Source organism: Carassius carassius, chromosome 36 (genome assembly GCF_963082965.1).
Source record: "Carassius carassius chromosome 36, fCarCar2.1, whole genome shotgun sequence".
Taxonomy (NCBI): Eukaryota; Metazoa; Chordata; class Actinopteri; order Cypriniformes; family Cyprinidae; genus Carassius; species Carassius carassius.
The window spans coordinates 14,410,171-14,424,207 of NC_081790.1; the positions used below are offsets into that span (position 1 = coordinate 14,410,171).

General features: G+C 39.9%; 1 protein-coding gene across 2 annotated transcripts in view; it reads right to left on the reverse strand.

Moving 5' to 3' along the window:
- Positions 1-1,830: 1,830 nt before the first annotated feature.
- igsf9bb (immunoglobulin superfamily, member 9Bb) overlaps positions 1,831-14,037 on the reverse strand; it is a 101,934-nt gene continuing 89,727 nt past the window's right edge. For both annotated transcript variants that reach the window (XM_059526395.1, XM_059526394.1), the window contains exons 18-20: positions 7,351-8,994; positions 4,375-4,502; positions 1,831-2,581 (exon numbers count right to left, since the gene is read on the reverse strand). In XM_059526395.1, coding sequence (XP_059382378.1) covers positions 2,367-2,581; positions 4,375-4,502; positions 7,351-8,994 — 1,987 coding nt within the window. In that variant the 3' untranslated portion in view covers positions 1,831-2,366. The remainder of the gene's footprint in view (positions 2,582-4,374; positions 4,503-7,350; positions 8,995-14,037) is intronic.

Below are 14,037 nucleotides of genomic sequence, written 5' to 3' on the forward strand. Positions count from 1 at the left end.
CTGTCCGAACAACACTGAATGTGACTGCACCTTAACAGAAAGCTTCTTGGTTTGAAAGTAACTTCACATATGGCAACACTATTGATAATAGACAACAAACCAATTTTGTCGAAATGTGATGGCACCTATAAGCAGCAGCCATTCTCTGCTGGAAGATCAAATTAATGATTATTATTAACAGAGTTCAGTCTGAAGACTTTTATAGCACCTTACATAGGCTGTTAAAATGCCTTTGATGTGGTGATTGGCCATTGGGAGGGGCTTAGCCATGAACCACGCACCCATAACCCCCTTTAACCTGCGATCTGGAGGTCAAAGGTTTACCTTTACTTGCTTTTCGATTTGAATTTATTTCCCAGGCTGAAGAAACAGTACAATAATCAGCCATTTGTTTAGACATTTTTCAAATGTACAAGCTGACTGCACATCTGTACAAGTGATAAGACACAGAACATGCCACCTCTCGTCTGACGGCCATTACACCCCCCTTGGACAATGGCTAGCACGCTAAAATGTACATTTGCCCAGGTATGTCTGTTAAGACAGTGAAAATACATGTCTTTCTGTAGAAAAGAAGCACCGTTGGATGATAGAAACACAATAAAAACCTTTGGCCGCTGGGAATAGCCCTCTCATCCCAAAGAGATTTTCCCCCACGGGTCTTCACAGAGGAGAGAGACAGGCGCTGGGTTGCCATTTCTGGTTTAACAACAAAAAAATGGCTCGAAAATAGCCTAAAAGGCAGTAGATTTCATTTTTTTTTGTCACTTAAATGAAAAAATAAAATAAAATAAAAAATTAAACTAAACAAACATAACAGGAACAAGCATTAATGAGCCCTATTAAGGCCAATGTATGCCGTTTTATGTAAGGGGGCATCGCATGTTGATGACAAAAATACTATAGTTTATAATGGCACAAAATCCTATCCTCCTCACAGTACAGTACACTTTATAGTCTTATTGATTAAGGAAGCTGTAGTATTTTTGGCATTACTATAGTACTTTCTGAATAGAGCTCGTTAACCGCGAGAAGCGAGGTTGGCGTAAACAAAAAAAAGGTCACTCACAGTAGTCACCAAGGTTTTGCTTCAGTGCAAGTTTGTGTTCAAAAAGTGTGAAAGGATATAGCAGCTTCTGTACATTTGTTGATCAAAAATGGCATTTGAATGAAATGTTCCCTTATTTAAATGGTTGCCATTGCCATCCAAGCCTGTGTCTCTGCCTGTACTGTAGCTTTAACAGATGGATTTTTGTGCTTTGTAGAAAATTTTTTCTGTTTTCTCCTCAAATGTGGAGACGGAGTATTAGTATTAGTGTGTGAGTAGACAACGCTTGCAACATCTCAAACGCATGCATAATCATGTAATATCACTAACAGCCATGGTGCTAATATACAGTATGTTAAAAAATGTATATGCTACCATTTAAAAAATGTGGGGTCAGTAAGATATTTTTAAAGGTAATCAATACTTTTATTTAGCATGATACATTTAAAATGATCAAAAGTGACTTCTAATTTAAATATATGCTGTTCTTTTCAACATCAAAAAATTGTGAAAAAAAAATGGTTGAACGGTACAATTGTTTTCAACAATAAGAAATGTTTAAGCACCAAATCAACATACTAAAATGATTTCTGAAAGATCACTGAAGTCTGCCGTAATGGCTGCTGAAAATTCAGCTTTGCAAATACAGGAATAAATTGCATAAAAAAAATACTACAATAAAAACGGTTATTTTAAATTGTAATTACATTTTTCATCAAATAAATGCAGTCTTGGTAAGTATTAGAGATTACTTTCAAAAACACTTGAAAATCATACTGACCTCAAACTTTTGAATGGTAGTGTACATAGCACTTTTCATGGATTGTTTGCTAATATGTCCAAAATTTGCCCTGTAGAATGTCATATTTGAAAATACAAACAAATGTTTGGATTGTTAACGTCTACTGTGTTTGTCAGTATAGCAGCACTGAGACAATGGTGTGTTTGAGGTATACCTGTGAAAACCCTGTGATCTGCTATGGTAGAAACTGTTGGCAGAATGAAACAGAAGCTTGACAGCTGTGCTCTTATCTGACGCACCATCTGATAAGAGTCACTAAATCCCAAAGATAAGTTGAGGCATATAAGATATTCTTTTTAATCTGCTCAAGATGACTGATCCTTCTGAATTTGAGGTAAATGGACTAGAGCAAAACCTTGGAACACGAGTATTTTCTTGTGATACAATGAGCGTAACGGAAAAGAGAAGAGGAGTAAACCATTGGAGGCGGGTGTGGACGTGAAGACGTTGGCTGGCTGAGCAAAGGTGGAAGGAGCTCAGAGTTTGTGCAGAGTGTGGCCTGTAATCTCTGGGACTTCAGAGGAGAGTGGCGTGGTCTGGATCTGCTGTGTCCATACTAGCCAAAATGGCTTTCTGGTCTTCTCGGGGTGGGCGGCGGTACAGCAGAGCGGAGAAGCGGGCGTACGGGTCCTGGCGAGTCAACTTTTTCTTCTTCTTGCGGAGGTAGAGAGCTTCTTCTGGCTGGAGGACCTGAGAGGTGTGGGGCTGCTGGGTCTGAGAGGGGGGCACACCTGTACAGAGAGAGAGTCTGATGAGCACATGAGGACAAACAGGTAGCCATTGTCAGAACACTAGCAATAGAAATTGTCAGAACACTAGCAATATTCAAGAGGTTTCAGTTGTTGTTTTTTTGGTTGAATTGGCCATTACAATACCCATGAAACAAACTATTGCCAGACCTACTTGTGACAGAAGGAATCTGCTGGAACATTGAAAATGATGGACTCCCCTTCAAAGTCCAGACCTCAACCCAATTGAGCAAATTTGGAGTGAGTTGGAAAATAAACTTTACAGATTTATTGTACATTCAAAGGAAAGCCTTTGGCATGAGTTGCAGAAGGCATGGGATAACATTAGTGTTCAAGTTCTCAGGAAATATATTGACGCTATGCCAGAGACGTGCAGCTATTATTGCTGCAAAAGATGGACATATCAAATATTAAAGTGGATAAAAACAGTACGACTCACTTCATCTGAAATTCTCAAATAAAATCATGTTTTGGATGCAAAAAAGGTCAATATTTTCAGATCTGTCAGGTGTTCTAACAATTTTGGCCACTGACGTTCAAAAGTTTGGGGTCAGTAGGATTTTTAATGTTTTTAGTGGAGTCTCTTGTGCTCATCAAGGCTGTATTTATTTCAAACGAAAAAATATATTTTGGACAGTACCCATGAATATCCAACGTATTGGATGTAATCAGCGTTGTTTACATTCGGGGGGAAAACGTGCACATGAATCTGCGTAATAAACGTTGTTTATGCTTAGGGGAAAGTGTGCATATGCATTGTAATACTCTTTAAAATGGCGGAAGACATAACATGGGGGAGAAGAATGATTGCGTAAATTATGTTATTTTTGTTTTCTTTGCACAGAAAAAAGTATTTTTGTAGCATCGCCAACCTGAAGTTGAGCCACTGATGTCACATGGACTGTTTCACTGATGTATTTACTACGTTTCTGGGTCTGGGAACATTTCATTTGCGTTGCTGTCTATGGAGGGTCAGATAGCTCTCCAATTAAAGTAATTAATGACATAATTTTCATTTTGAGGTAAACTAACCCTTTGAATTCTTAGATAAAAAAAAAACACTTGTCAAGTATAAACTCTTTTTCTTGCACACTATAAACTAAGTGATAATGAAATGTTAGAATGCGAGCATAAAGTATGGCATAAACTATCATGATTCAGGATAATTGTAAATAAAAGTGGATAATTTTGTTAAAACGCCATATACAGCACAGATCGTTATCGGTACAGTGCCAGTAACCACTTATATTCTAGGAAAGGGATTTATAGTGTTCAAGGTGGCATAGAGAGCACTTCAATGTGGAGAACCACTGTTATGAAGAGTTTCTCTCAACACTATCTTCTCACATCTCAGTGCCCTACAAACATAAAATGCATAATTGACTCTATATTTTAAACAACTTGTAAGGACAGTGTACCTTTTCCCTTAATGTATGATGCTCACGCATAATAAATATGTTGAATTAATAAAAATGCACATTATCGCTCTGTTTCAAAATGTTGAATTAATAAAAATGCACATTATCGCTCTGTTTCAAAACTAAGTAATGTCTCCATAGACAGCATTTTAAGGTATCACAGATATGCTACCAACATGAAGGCTGCTACAAAGTGACCCAAATCAGTCACTTACAATGTTCCATTTCAGTAAGCATGCTTCCAAAGTTGGTTGTTTACAACAAAACAACTGATCAGTATAGGTTCATGAAAAAAATTTACCTTAATATTTTGGCCTATAGTATATGAACTACAGTAGCTTGTGACTTGCTCCTTACCCATCTTTCGTCTGGTCTTGGAGTTGTTATTGTTGACACCGACTTTCTTGGCTTTTTTCACTCGTTGATATCTTAGTGCTTCTATCCTCTCAGACCCTGCAGAGCCACTTGGTGCACCTCGATGTTTTCTGTGCAGGAAGCAAAGAGAGGCAAAGCCATCATACAGGGGAAGGGTAGTGCGGTGGCTCGCCATGTGTTTTAAACTGGTCATAGTAGTGATCACATGGACTTTCGTTAAGTTACTGTTGCTAGTGCAGGCCTACAGGCAACTTAAATTACCCATGAATCTCTTACACTCAAATGGTCTGAACCACTCATGGTCCAGTTTAGTATCATAAGTATGATGCAAAACATTTATTTGAGTGGAAAGAGAGGTATACTTAAAGTTTTTCAGAAATTTCCCTCCAATCAAATCAACAAGAAAAATAAGAATTTTTTAAAATGTATACAATACCTCAAAATGGCTACATTATGTATCTGTTTAAAAACAAAATCATGACATAGACTGGGGTAATTACAATGGATCAGCATACTTAAATACATATTTGAATAAAACTGTAAAGTACTATAAATGTTACTTATGAAAACATTTATACATATATAATACTTTATCAATCCATTCTCAGACATTTCATTTTGTATGTACAGTCTTCCCATCCAAATACAGTATGGAGGCACTTAAACTGGCAGCCCACATACTCTGCCCCACACACTTGCACGCTCACACAAACATACACAGCTCTCATGAGGCACAATAAAATAACAGAAATAGCATTATAGAGGGGCCGTCCTTCTGCTGAGGCTGCCAAGAGAAATTAAAGGCCATTAGTAGAGGGGGAAAATCACAGCTCAGCGACAAAGCATTGTCAGAAATGTGCTCATAGACATGAATACTGTCTACAATGGGCTTCACCATGCTGACAGGGGGAGAGATGGCGGGAGGGGAAAATGGCTACTTGGGAACAGTCACATAATGAAAAATAAAACAAAGCACTTGGACAACAAATGTAACAAGAATTTAATCAGATATTTGTTGGTTTTTCAACTGAAGAGCAATATTTAGCAATGGCATGCATGACAATTTGCACATGGAACAGAACTTTAAAGGGGAATACTCTGGAAAAGCACTTCATTGGGTAAAAGCAACAACTTAAAGTGCCAATAGTGCTTTCCCCATTGTGAAGGAAGTGCAGGAACTGTTTTGGAAGAAAACAGAAAAGTGTTCTGCAGTCCAAACAAGTGCAGTTTTATGAATACACTGTGTGTACACTAGATAAATCATGATTATACAAAAAAATAGCATTTTATCATAAAATGTGTTTTGTACAAGGCTCATGGTTTTTAAATCACTTGAATTGGTTTCAAACAATAAAAAGCACCTACCTAAGATGAAGCATAACATGCAACTCCTACTTGAGACGATCTAAAAAAAAAAATGGTCACCTTGACCCAGGTTGAGTTCAAATTCCCAGCCACTGCAAGTAGTGTTTGTGTTGTCATTAATATAAACCTTCATTTAAAAGCACATTTATTTTATAAACAGCAAGTTTACCATGAAGGTTACCATGAGGACCTTCTAAATGGTGGTTTCTCATAAAATCTATATTAAAGTTGGGTTCTTCACATATTTTAATTTTATTGCGTCTCAAGCATGAGGTTGTGTTGATTAAATGAAATGTGCTGGATTTCCTAATCAATAACTGGGAAGCGTACATATGCATACTAAGCCCAGAATGCATATAGGATTCAAGACTGCAGAACTAAAATATGTGGTTATCTGAAAATAAACATTAAAAAAAATTCTGTAAACTTGGTATGAAACAAAAGGAAAGCAAGACCCAAAGACTTGTATTCCCCTTTAAAGGACGAGGTGAATAAAAGCCCCACCTGCTGCCCCCCCCCTTTCAGACATGGATCCAACCCTTACCTATTGCGGTGTAGAGGACCTGGTCACAACAACGCTGCCCAGATAGCTGAGATCAATCAAAAACAAAGCAGGTAAGACTCGAGGAGTCATCAAGAATGACCAAATGCCCTATTCAAGATGATGGCGACATTGCAACAGATGAGAGCAGACAGTCCCTGCAACACGATTCGCCCAACAAGCCTCCCCCTGGCAGTCAGAGCTGGGGTGACCTGGGTGACAGGAGGCAGGAGAGAGGGGGAAGTGTGGAAAAGGCAATCATGCGGTCAGGGTTACATTGGAACAGGAGAAGAGCTCTGTCCCTGTTGTGCCGAACACACCAACCTCAGCCTCCACATCATACATTCTGAGAGTCGTCCTAAAAAGCCTGGAGTTAGTCAAAATGGTGGGCTTCATTTGGACTTGGATTGGACAATTTTATTGCACATGTGGGGTTCCTCCTGTTGGGTGAAAGGCAGGGTAAAGCATGAGAGTGGATGGAAAGGCTGAGATCCTGTAGTGGTGTATCTCTGATTCCAGGCTTTTTAGGGGCTTCGTTATTGCATTTTAATCAACTTAAAATGGAACTTATCCAGACACGTAGCCCTAAAAGGTCTGTCACCATGTCTGTGAAGCAAATAATTCATCTTGACTTGGAATCTGATACCCCACAACAGCATTTGGTTAATGTCGCTCGCTTTTGATCTAAGACAAGTGCTTTATAGTGCTTCACAGACCTTATGAATGAAATTGGATGTCTGGCATGAAAAGCAGAATCAGTGGTATAGAAAACTATAGCACAACTTGCCAATGTTGAAAATGGCTTTGAATGATTTTAAATAATGCAAGGCATCTGGGGCAGTGTATCTATGAAAGCTTGAGTTCTAACACCAGCTTAAGGCAAGCAGTAAATATAATTTTGCCCATGAGAGCAAACTGTAGCTTCAGAATAAAATCAAAAGTGTGGTTATTTCTGCACTGAGAATATTCCTGAAGAGTCTTCCTAGATGTTACACTTAGGCCAGATGGTACATGGTAGATCAATCCACACCCTACAGGCCTAGTGCACCTACCCTGAAGCTGATAACTGGGGTGGAGAGGGTTCTGATGGAAGGATCTCCTCCTCAGTCCTCCTCTGGGTTGGCATCTGCCCGAAAATGTTGCTGCTTTCTACAGGAGGTGAAGGGGACTGTGACGGATAGCTTGCTGCTGAGGTGGCAAATGCCATGTGGGACCGGTAGCTAGGACTTGCCCTTTGGCTGCCTTGGCCTTGAGCAGGAGAGGAGGAGGGGGAGGACCTTCTAGAGAAACTAGCTGAAGAAGGAGGTTGAAGGGTGATCTCAGACATCTCAGGAGGAATCGGGGGTTGGATGACACTAGGACGGGGCCTGGGGCGCACTACAATCTCCGGTGAGCCTTCGTGAGAGCTAATAGGGCTCTGAGTTAGAGGTGAGAGGCGGGATGGCTGGAGAACTACCATGCTGGGTTCCATCCTGCGGGGCTGCCTTGGGCTAAGCCTGGGTGTAAGCTCGTACCATCGCATATCCAGACTTCCAAACGAGCTTGGGCCAACCATGTGAGACACCGGGTCAGGGTAAGGCAATACCGGTACACCCATACCGTGGCTTGTGTGTCTTAGCTGCCCTAGACTCTGTGCCTCTTGCATAGGTAAACGCTTGGCTGGAAGGCCCTGAGGCTTGACCTTGCTGGGAGACTTGCCTGGGCGGCTCTTTGGGGCCTCCAGCTGCAGGATACCAGGGTACGGAGATACTTGAAGGGCGGAGGGCTGGAGGGCACTAGGAGGAAGAACAAGAGGAGGAGGAAGGGGAGGTTCCGGATGAAGATGCAAAGGGTGTGGGGGTGGAAAAATAAAGTGAGGACCCTCGATTGTGGCAAAGGTAAAATCGGATCGCTGCCAGATGTCTGGAGAGCGCGAGGTGGAGGGGTGCGCCAAGGGAAGGGTGTAGCCAGAGACAGCATAATGCTGAATCTCTCCCTCACCGATTTCCTCTGGGATGGTGGGATGACCGAAAGGGCCCTCCAGGTGGTAAGGAGGAGAAGACATTACTGAGCTGAGAGGACTGGTGTCTGGCATGTAGAAGGGGGGTGGAGGCTCAGGTTCCCCTGGACTTCCCAAGTAGCTGTAGAACTGGCCATGGGAAAAGGCTCGGAAGTGAGGAGCACCACGAATCTGTCCTGTAGCCTGGAGTCGACTGGTTTCCATGAGAGTCATGCCTTCCAAGGGCCTCTGGAAGTGAGGACTGTAGGCTGGGGGCTGCAAGTAAGACTCCTGGCTAGAAGAAATGGGCGAGATCTGATGGGGTCTGAGGGTAGCCATCATAGGCGGCATGGGCCCCGGATCATCATTCTCCTCATCTGACTGACGAAATTCAGGGTACAGGTCAGACTCCTCCACAAAGGGGAAGCCCTCGATGCGCCGTGCCTTAACTGGAGTTTCCACATCCGTAGGTTCCATGACAAAGCGCCCATCTGGGCCACGACTGATCAATTCAATTGGCGTGGTAGCCTCCGCCTCGTGCTTAGAGACGCTATATTTCTTGTTGATTATTGCTCTCTTGGTCTTCTTGTATAAAGACAGCTCCTTCTCCTTGGCAGGACTTTGAGGAAACTTCTTAGCTCGTAACCCATCCTCGGAGGACTCTGAAGGAGGTCCTATGGAGCGGACACTTTCTGGACTAACCTTTCCAGAAGATGATCTATAAAAACGGGACAGAAAAAGAAAGAAGAATAAATAATGAGTTACATCTTGGTCATTGTAGTTTCAGGTAAAAGTACATCTTAGACAACTGGTTATAAATCAGTTGTTGTTATCACCCATCTTAATGCTCTCATTTGAGGATACCTGTGATTCAAATATACTTATAAATTATAATACACCACCAACAGACCAACATTCACTGTGAAAGATTCTTTGACAGTCTTGTGCCCAAAGTACTTCAAGGTAACCTACACCCACACCTCTCAAAGTGACAGGTAAGGTGAGCATGACGTAAGTTATGAAATCCAACAGTGCATATACAAGTCAGCAACTGAAACTTGCTTATTTACTTGAAATGACTGCTCTCATAGTTAATAAGTCAATAAACAGTTTTCTGGAATTTTTCTGACACACATCTGAAAATGTCTGAAAGGGATACTCCACCCTAAAATGAAAAATTTGTCATTAATCACTTACCCCCCATGTCGTTCCAAACCCATAAAAGCTTAGTTCATCTTCGGAACACAATTTAAGATATTTTGGATGAAAACCTGGAGGCTTGAGACTGTCCCATAGACTGCCAAGTAAATAACAGCGTCAAGGTCCATAAAAGGTATGAAAAGTCGTCGTCAGAATACTCCATCTGCCATCAGACATGCAATCTGGGTTATATGAAGCGACGGGAACACTTTTTGTAAACCACAAGGATGCGCTGTTTCTACGTGTATTTAGCTTTGATTTAAAATAAAACAGTGTATCCTTATGGCGCAGATGACACAGAAGAGCATATGCAGCATGGTGATATGGAGTGACACAGGGGTTACAAGGGAATTATTGAATTGTCATTATTTTTTGTTTTCTTCGCTTACAAAAAGTTTTCCCGTCACTTCATATAACCCATTGCACGTCTGATGGCAGATGGAGTATTCTGACGACGACTTTTCATACCTTTTATGGAACAGAGTTTTTACAGATTAATGACAAAATTTTCATTTTGGGGTGGAGTAACCCTTTAAGATAACAGTTGTCCTCAAGCTTTCAGTGCAACATGTTCTTTTATCATAAACCAGAATAATTGTTGAAGTAGTTTGTTTACTTTTAGGCCATAATCACATTAATTAAATGTAACCTATGATTTAGATTATTTGCCAGTTTATCTTTATGACATCTTTATGCTACTTTACATATTAAAAACAAATCAGTTATCTTCAAATCAGTTTGAAAATATCTAGGACACAGGACTTATGAATAATTACACGATTATTTAAGGCCCCATAAAGTAGTACCCTGAAACCTAATATAGATGCCTAGATGTGATTACAATGATTGTTGGTTGTAATTTTCACAGTTTTTTTCTGGATATATCTTGTCATAACTCATCCTTGTTAAGGCCTTACACTCTCCAGTCACCACTGTTTGAATGTCACAGCTAATTCAGTTTAACAGTACTGTTTTAGTGTGTGTGTGTGGTAGACATAATAAATACCAAAAACGAGTCCTCATTAATCATAGATGGTGACATTTTCCAAGATATTCAACTGAGAGTATTTATGTGACCAAACAACGAGAAATAACAAGCATAGTCCAGAAAAGAAGAGAGAAAATCAGGAAATGTTGGAGAGCCATAATACTTTATTCAGTAACAAATATACATGTAATGGCTGAAGCTTTGTTTTTGCTGAATCATTACACCATGCACTTTCACTTGTAATGGCTGCGGTGACAGAGCTTGGTTTCCATGGCAACTGCCTATTGATGACCACCATTCAGGTGCAATGACGTTATGCCTGCTCCAAGCAACAATACAGTGCACCATAAAGCAGGCTTTTCCCCAGCCAAGCAGAGGGAACACACAATACACACTCTGTAGCAAAAGAAATTCCCCACCAAAGAAAGTTCCCACAATTGTTCTCACAAATGTTAAGAGGCATAATACACAACATGTCTGTTAAGAGAATAAAAACTAAACACACAGACAGGTTTGATCGGACATTGGCTCACTTGCCAAGAAGGCTGTGCTTTCATTTTGCAAGAGTAAACATCTTTTGGATTAAAACATTGATAAAACATCAAAGATTCAGTGTGTTTTAGTTGTAATTATCCTTATCATGTCAAGTTGTTTTCCTGCTAAATGTTGTGATGAAAGATAATGACCTCAGGATTGCTGACAGGAAGATGTTATCAGACTTTATAGAGTCCACCAAAATAAATTTGTTCTGTCTTTAATTGGCCTTCCATGCAAATTTTTCATTTTTCCATACAAACATGGTGTTGCTTTTAGGTCACAAAATTCAAAATCTTCCTGGACTAATCAAGCTAAGCATTTAAAAATGATTGTCTTGCAATACACAGTAATACCACAGTTAATACAGTTTTTGGCACAGAATATCTCAATAAAAGCTCAATCTACTGTGACCACTCACTGTAAACATAATTGCAAATAACAACACAAAGTGCATAAGTTTTATAATACCAGGATTGCACAAAATATTTACCATTTATATAAGATTGATTCACTAACAAAACAATAAATAACAACAAAAGCAATCTGAACGCAGTAATACTAGCTGCTGCACATTAACCTCTGGTGTGCAGGGGTGTGTTGGTGACATACAGGCAGTGGCTCAGGTGCTTGGGAGGGAGAAATCTGAAACAAACATTATGGGGGTGGTTAAGACACGTGAAAGAGAGTGCAAGCCACCCCTTGGCAGCCTTTGGGCTAAATGTGTGCAAAGTTATTTAAACTACTGTAAATGTGTGGAAGCACAAAAATTCACATGCAATGCATTATGTAGAATACAGCAAGTAAATATTTTATTATTATTACAAAACTGAAGTTATGATATAAATATATACTGTATACACACTGAACAAAATTATAAATGCAACACTTTTTTTTTGCCCCCATTTTTCCTTTGCCGAGGTAATCCATCCACCTCACAGGTGTGGCATATCAAGATGCTAATTAGACAGCATGATTATTGCACAGGTGTGCCTTAGGCTGGCCACAATGAAAGGCCTATCTAAAATGTGCAGTTTTACTGTACTGGGGGGTCCGGAGGTGTCCGAAAACCCCACCATTTGCCTCATGCAGTGCAACACATCTCTTTCACAGAAAGTTGATCAGGTTGTTGATTGTGGCCTGTGGAATGTTGGTCCACTCCTTTTCAATGGCTGTGTGAAGTTGCTGGATATTGGCAGGAACTGGAGCTCCTGGACTAGTGTGGTTACACATGGTCTGCGGTTGTGAGACCAATTGGATGTACTGCCAAATTCTCTGAAATGCCTTTGGAGATGGCTTATGATAGAGAATTGAACATTCAATTCACTGGCAACAGCTCTGGTGTATGGTGCCTGGAAGAGGTCATGGTCGGTTCACTTAGTTTTGTCATGGCTACGACATATTAACTCGTGGTAACATCATATTATGTCGTGGCCTCGAGATGTTATGTTGAGGGAACGACATGTTTTTCTCGTGGCCATGAGTTTAATGCGTAAACAAACCTGGGTGACCATAGCAACCCGGGATTATCAGAGATGTATTCATTAATATTTTATTTTATGTTCCCTCATTATAAGAAGTCGTGGCCACAAGAAAAGGATGTCGTTCCCTCAAGATAACATCTCAAACAAATAATCAACAAAAAGGATCTCGTGGCCACGACATAAGTTAATATGATGTTCCCACAAATTAATATCTCGTGGCCACGACAGAACTAAGTGAACCGACCAAGTTCTCTCTCGGGCACCGTACTGGTGGACATTCCTGCAGTCAGCATGCCAATTGCATGCTCATTCACAACATGCAACAACTGTGTCATTGTGCAGTGTAATAAAACTGCACATTTTAGATTGACCTTTTATTGTGGCCAGCCTAAGGCACACCTGTGAAATAATCATGCTGTCTAATCAGCATCTTGATATGCCACAATTATCTGGGGCAAAGGAGAAGTATATATATATATATATATATATATATATATATATATATATATATATACCCACACACACATTAGAATTTAACATTGGTAGTGTGTTTATCATGACAGACAGACAGACAGATAGATAGACTTCCACTAAAAATGTGGACCTGTGGAGGAAAAAATATTTGGCAGAAAGAGAGAAAACTGACCCATCAGGAGTGAGAATAACACAAAGAAGAACTAAGAGTAAACTGGGGTGGCTTAACTAAATGGAAAAGGGACTGCATCACAAGAGAATCAAAAGTCACATCCACACAATCATCTTAAAGTAAAGGTCCAGTCATGTAATGGGTGACTTGATCAGAGTTGTGGGAGCTATATTAAATTTGATTCAGAGATGGTTGTGTTTGATATATTTTTTTTAAATTTAATAATATATTTCAATAAAGGGCTAAATTTGATTTAAAGTCTTGTTGCTTGCTTAATTTCATATAAAGCAAGCGTTATGAAAGCATTCATGACCCATTTCTGTGACGAGGATTTCACAGCTCTTAATGCACTGCCTCATAATCAAATTAAAGGTGCTATGTCGCCCTCTGGAGGACACATAAAAATAAACTGAGGCCTTAATCAAATTAAAGCTGCACACCGAGATATTTTCAACCTAAAGTCTATGGACTGCAAGTTTAGTACGCTAATTCGGAAACCAGTCACTTAATTTATAAATGGAATAGGTAAATACACTTATAATGGAAGCCTAGGAGGCCAACAGATTATGTAGTGTATACTATGAGGATATATCTGAAACTATTTCCTTCTTTTATTTTCAAAATTAATGTACAAAATTAATGTGAGAATTTATATTTTGTGAGGAAATTCAAAAAGAGGCAGTAGGGATCTGCTTTACAGAGTAGTATATATCGCTTCATATGAACATGAGCATGTGATTATAATTGGATATAACACAGTGGTCAGAAAAAGTATGTGAAACCTTTGGAATAAGTTGGTTTTCTGCATTAATTGGTCATAGAATGTCATCTGAACTTCATCAAAGTCACAAGTATTGACAACAACAATGTGCTTAGTGTGTGTGTTGTTAGCTTAAGCACATTGTGTTT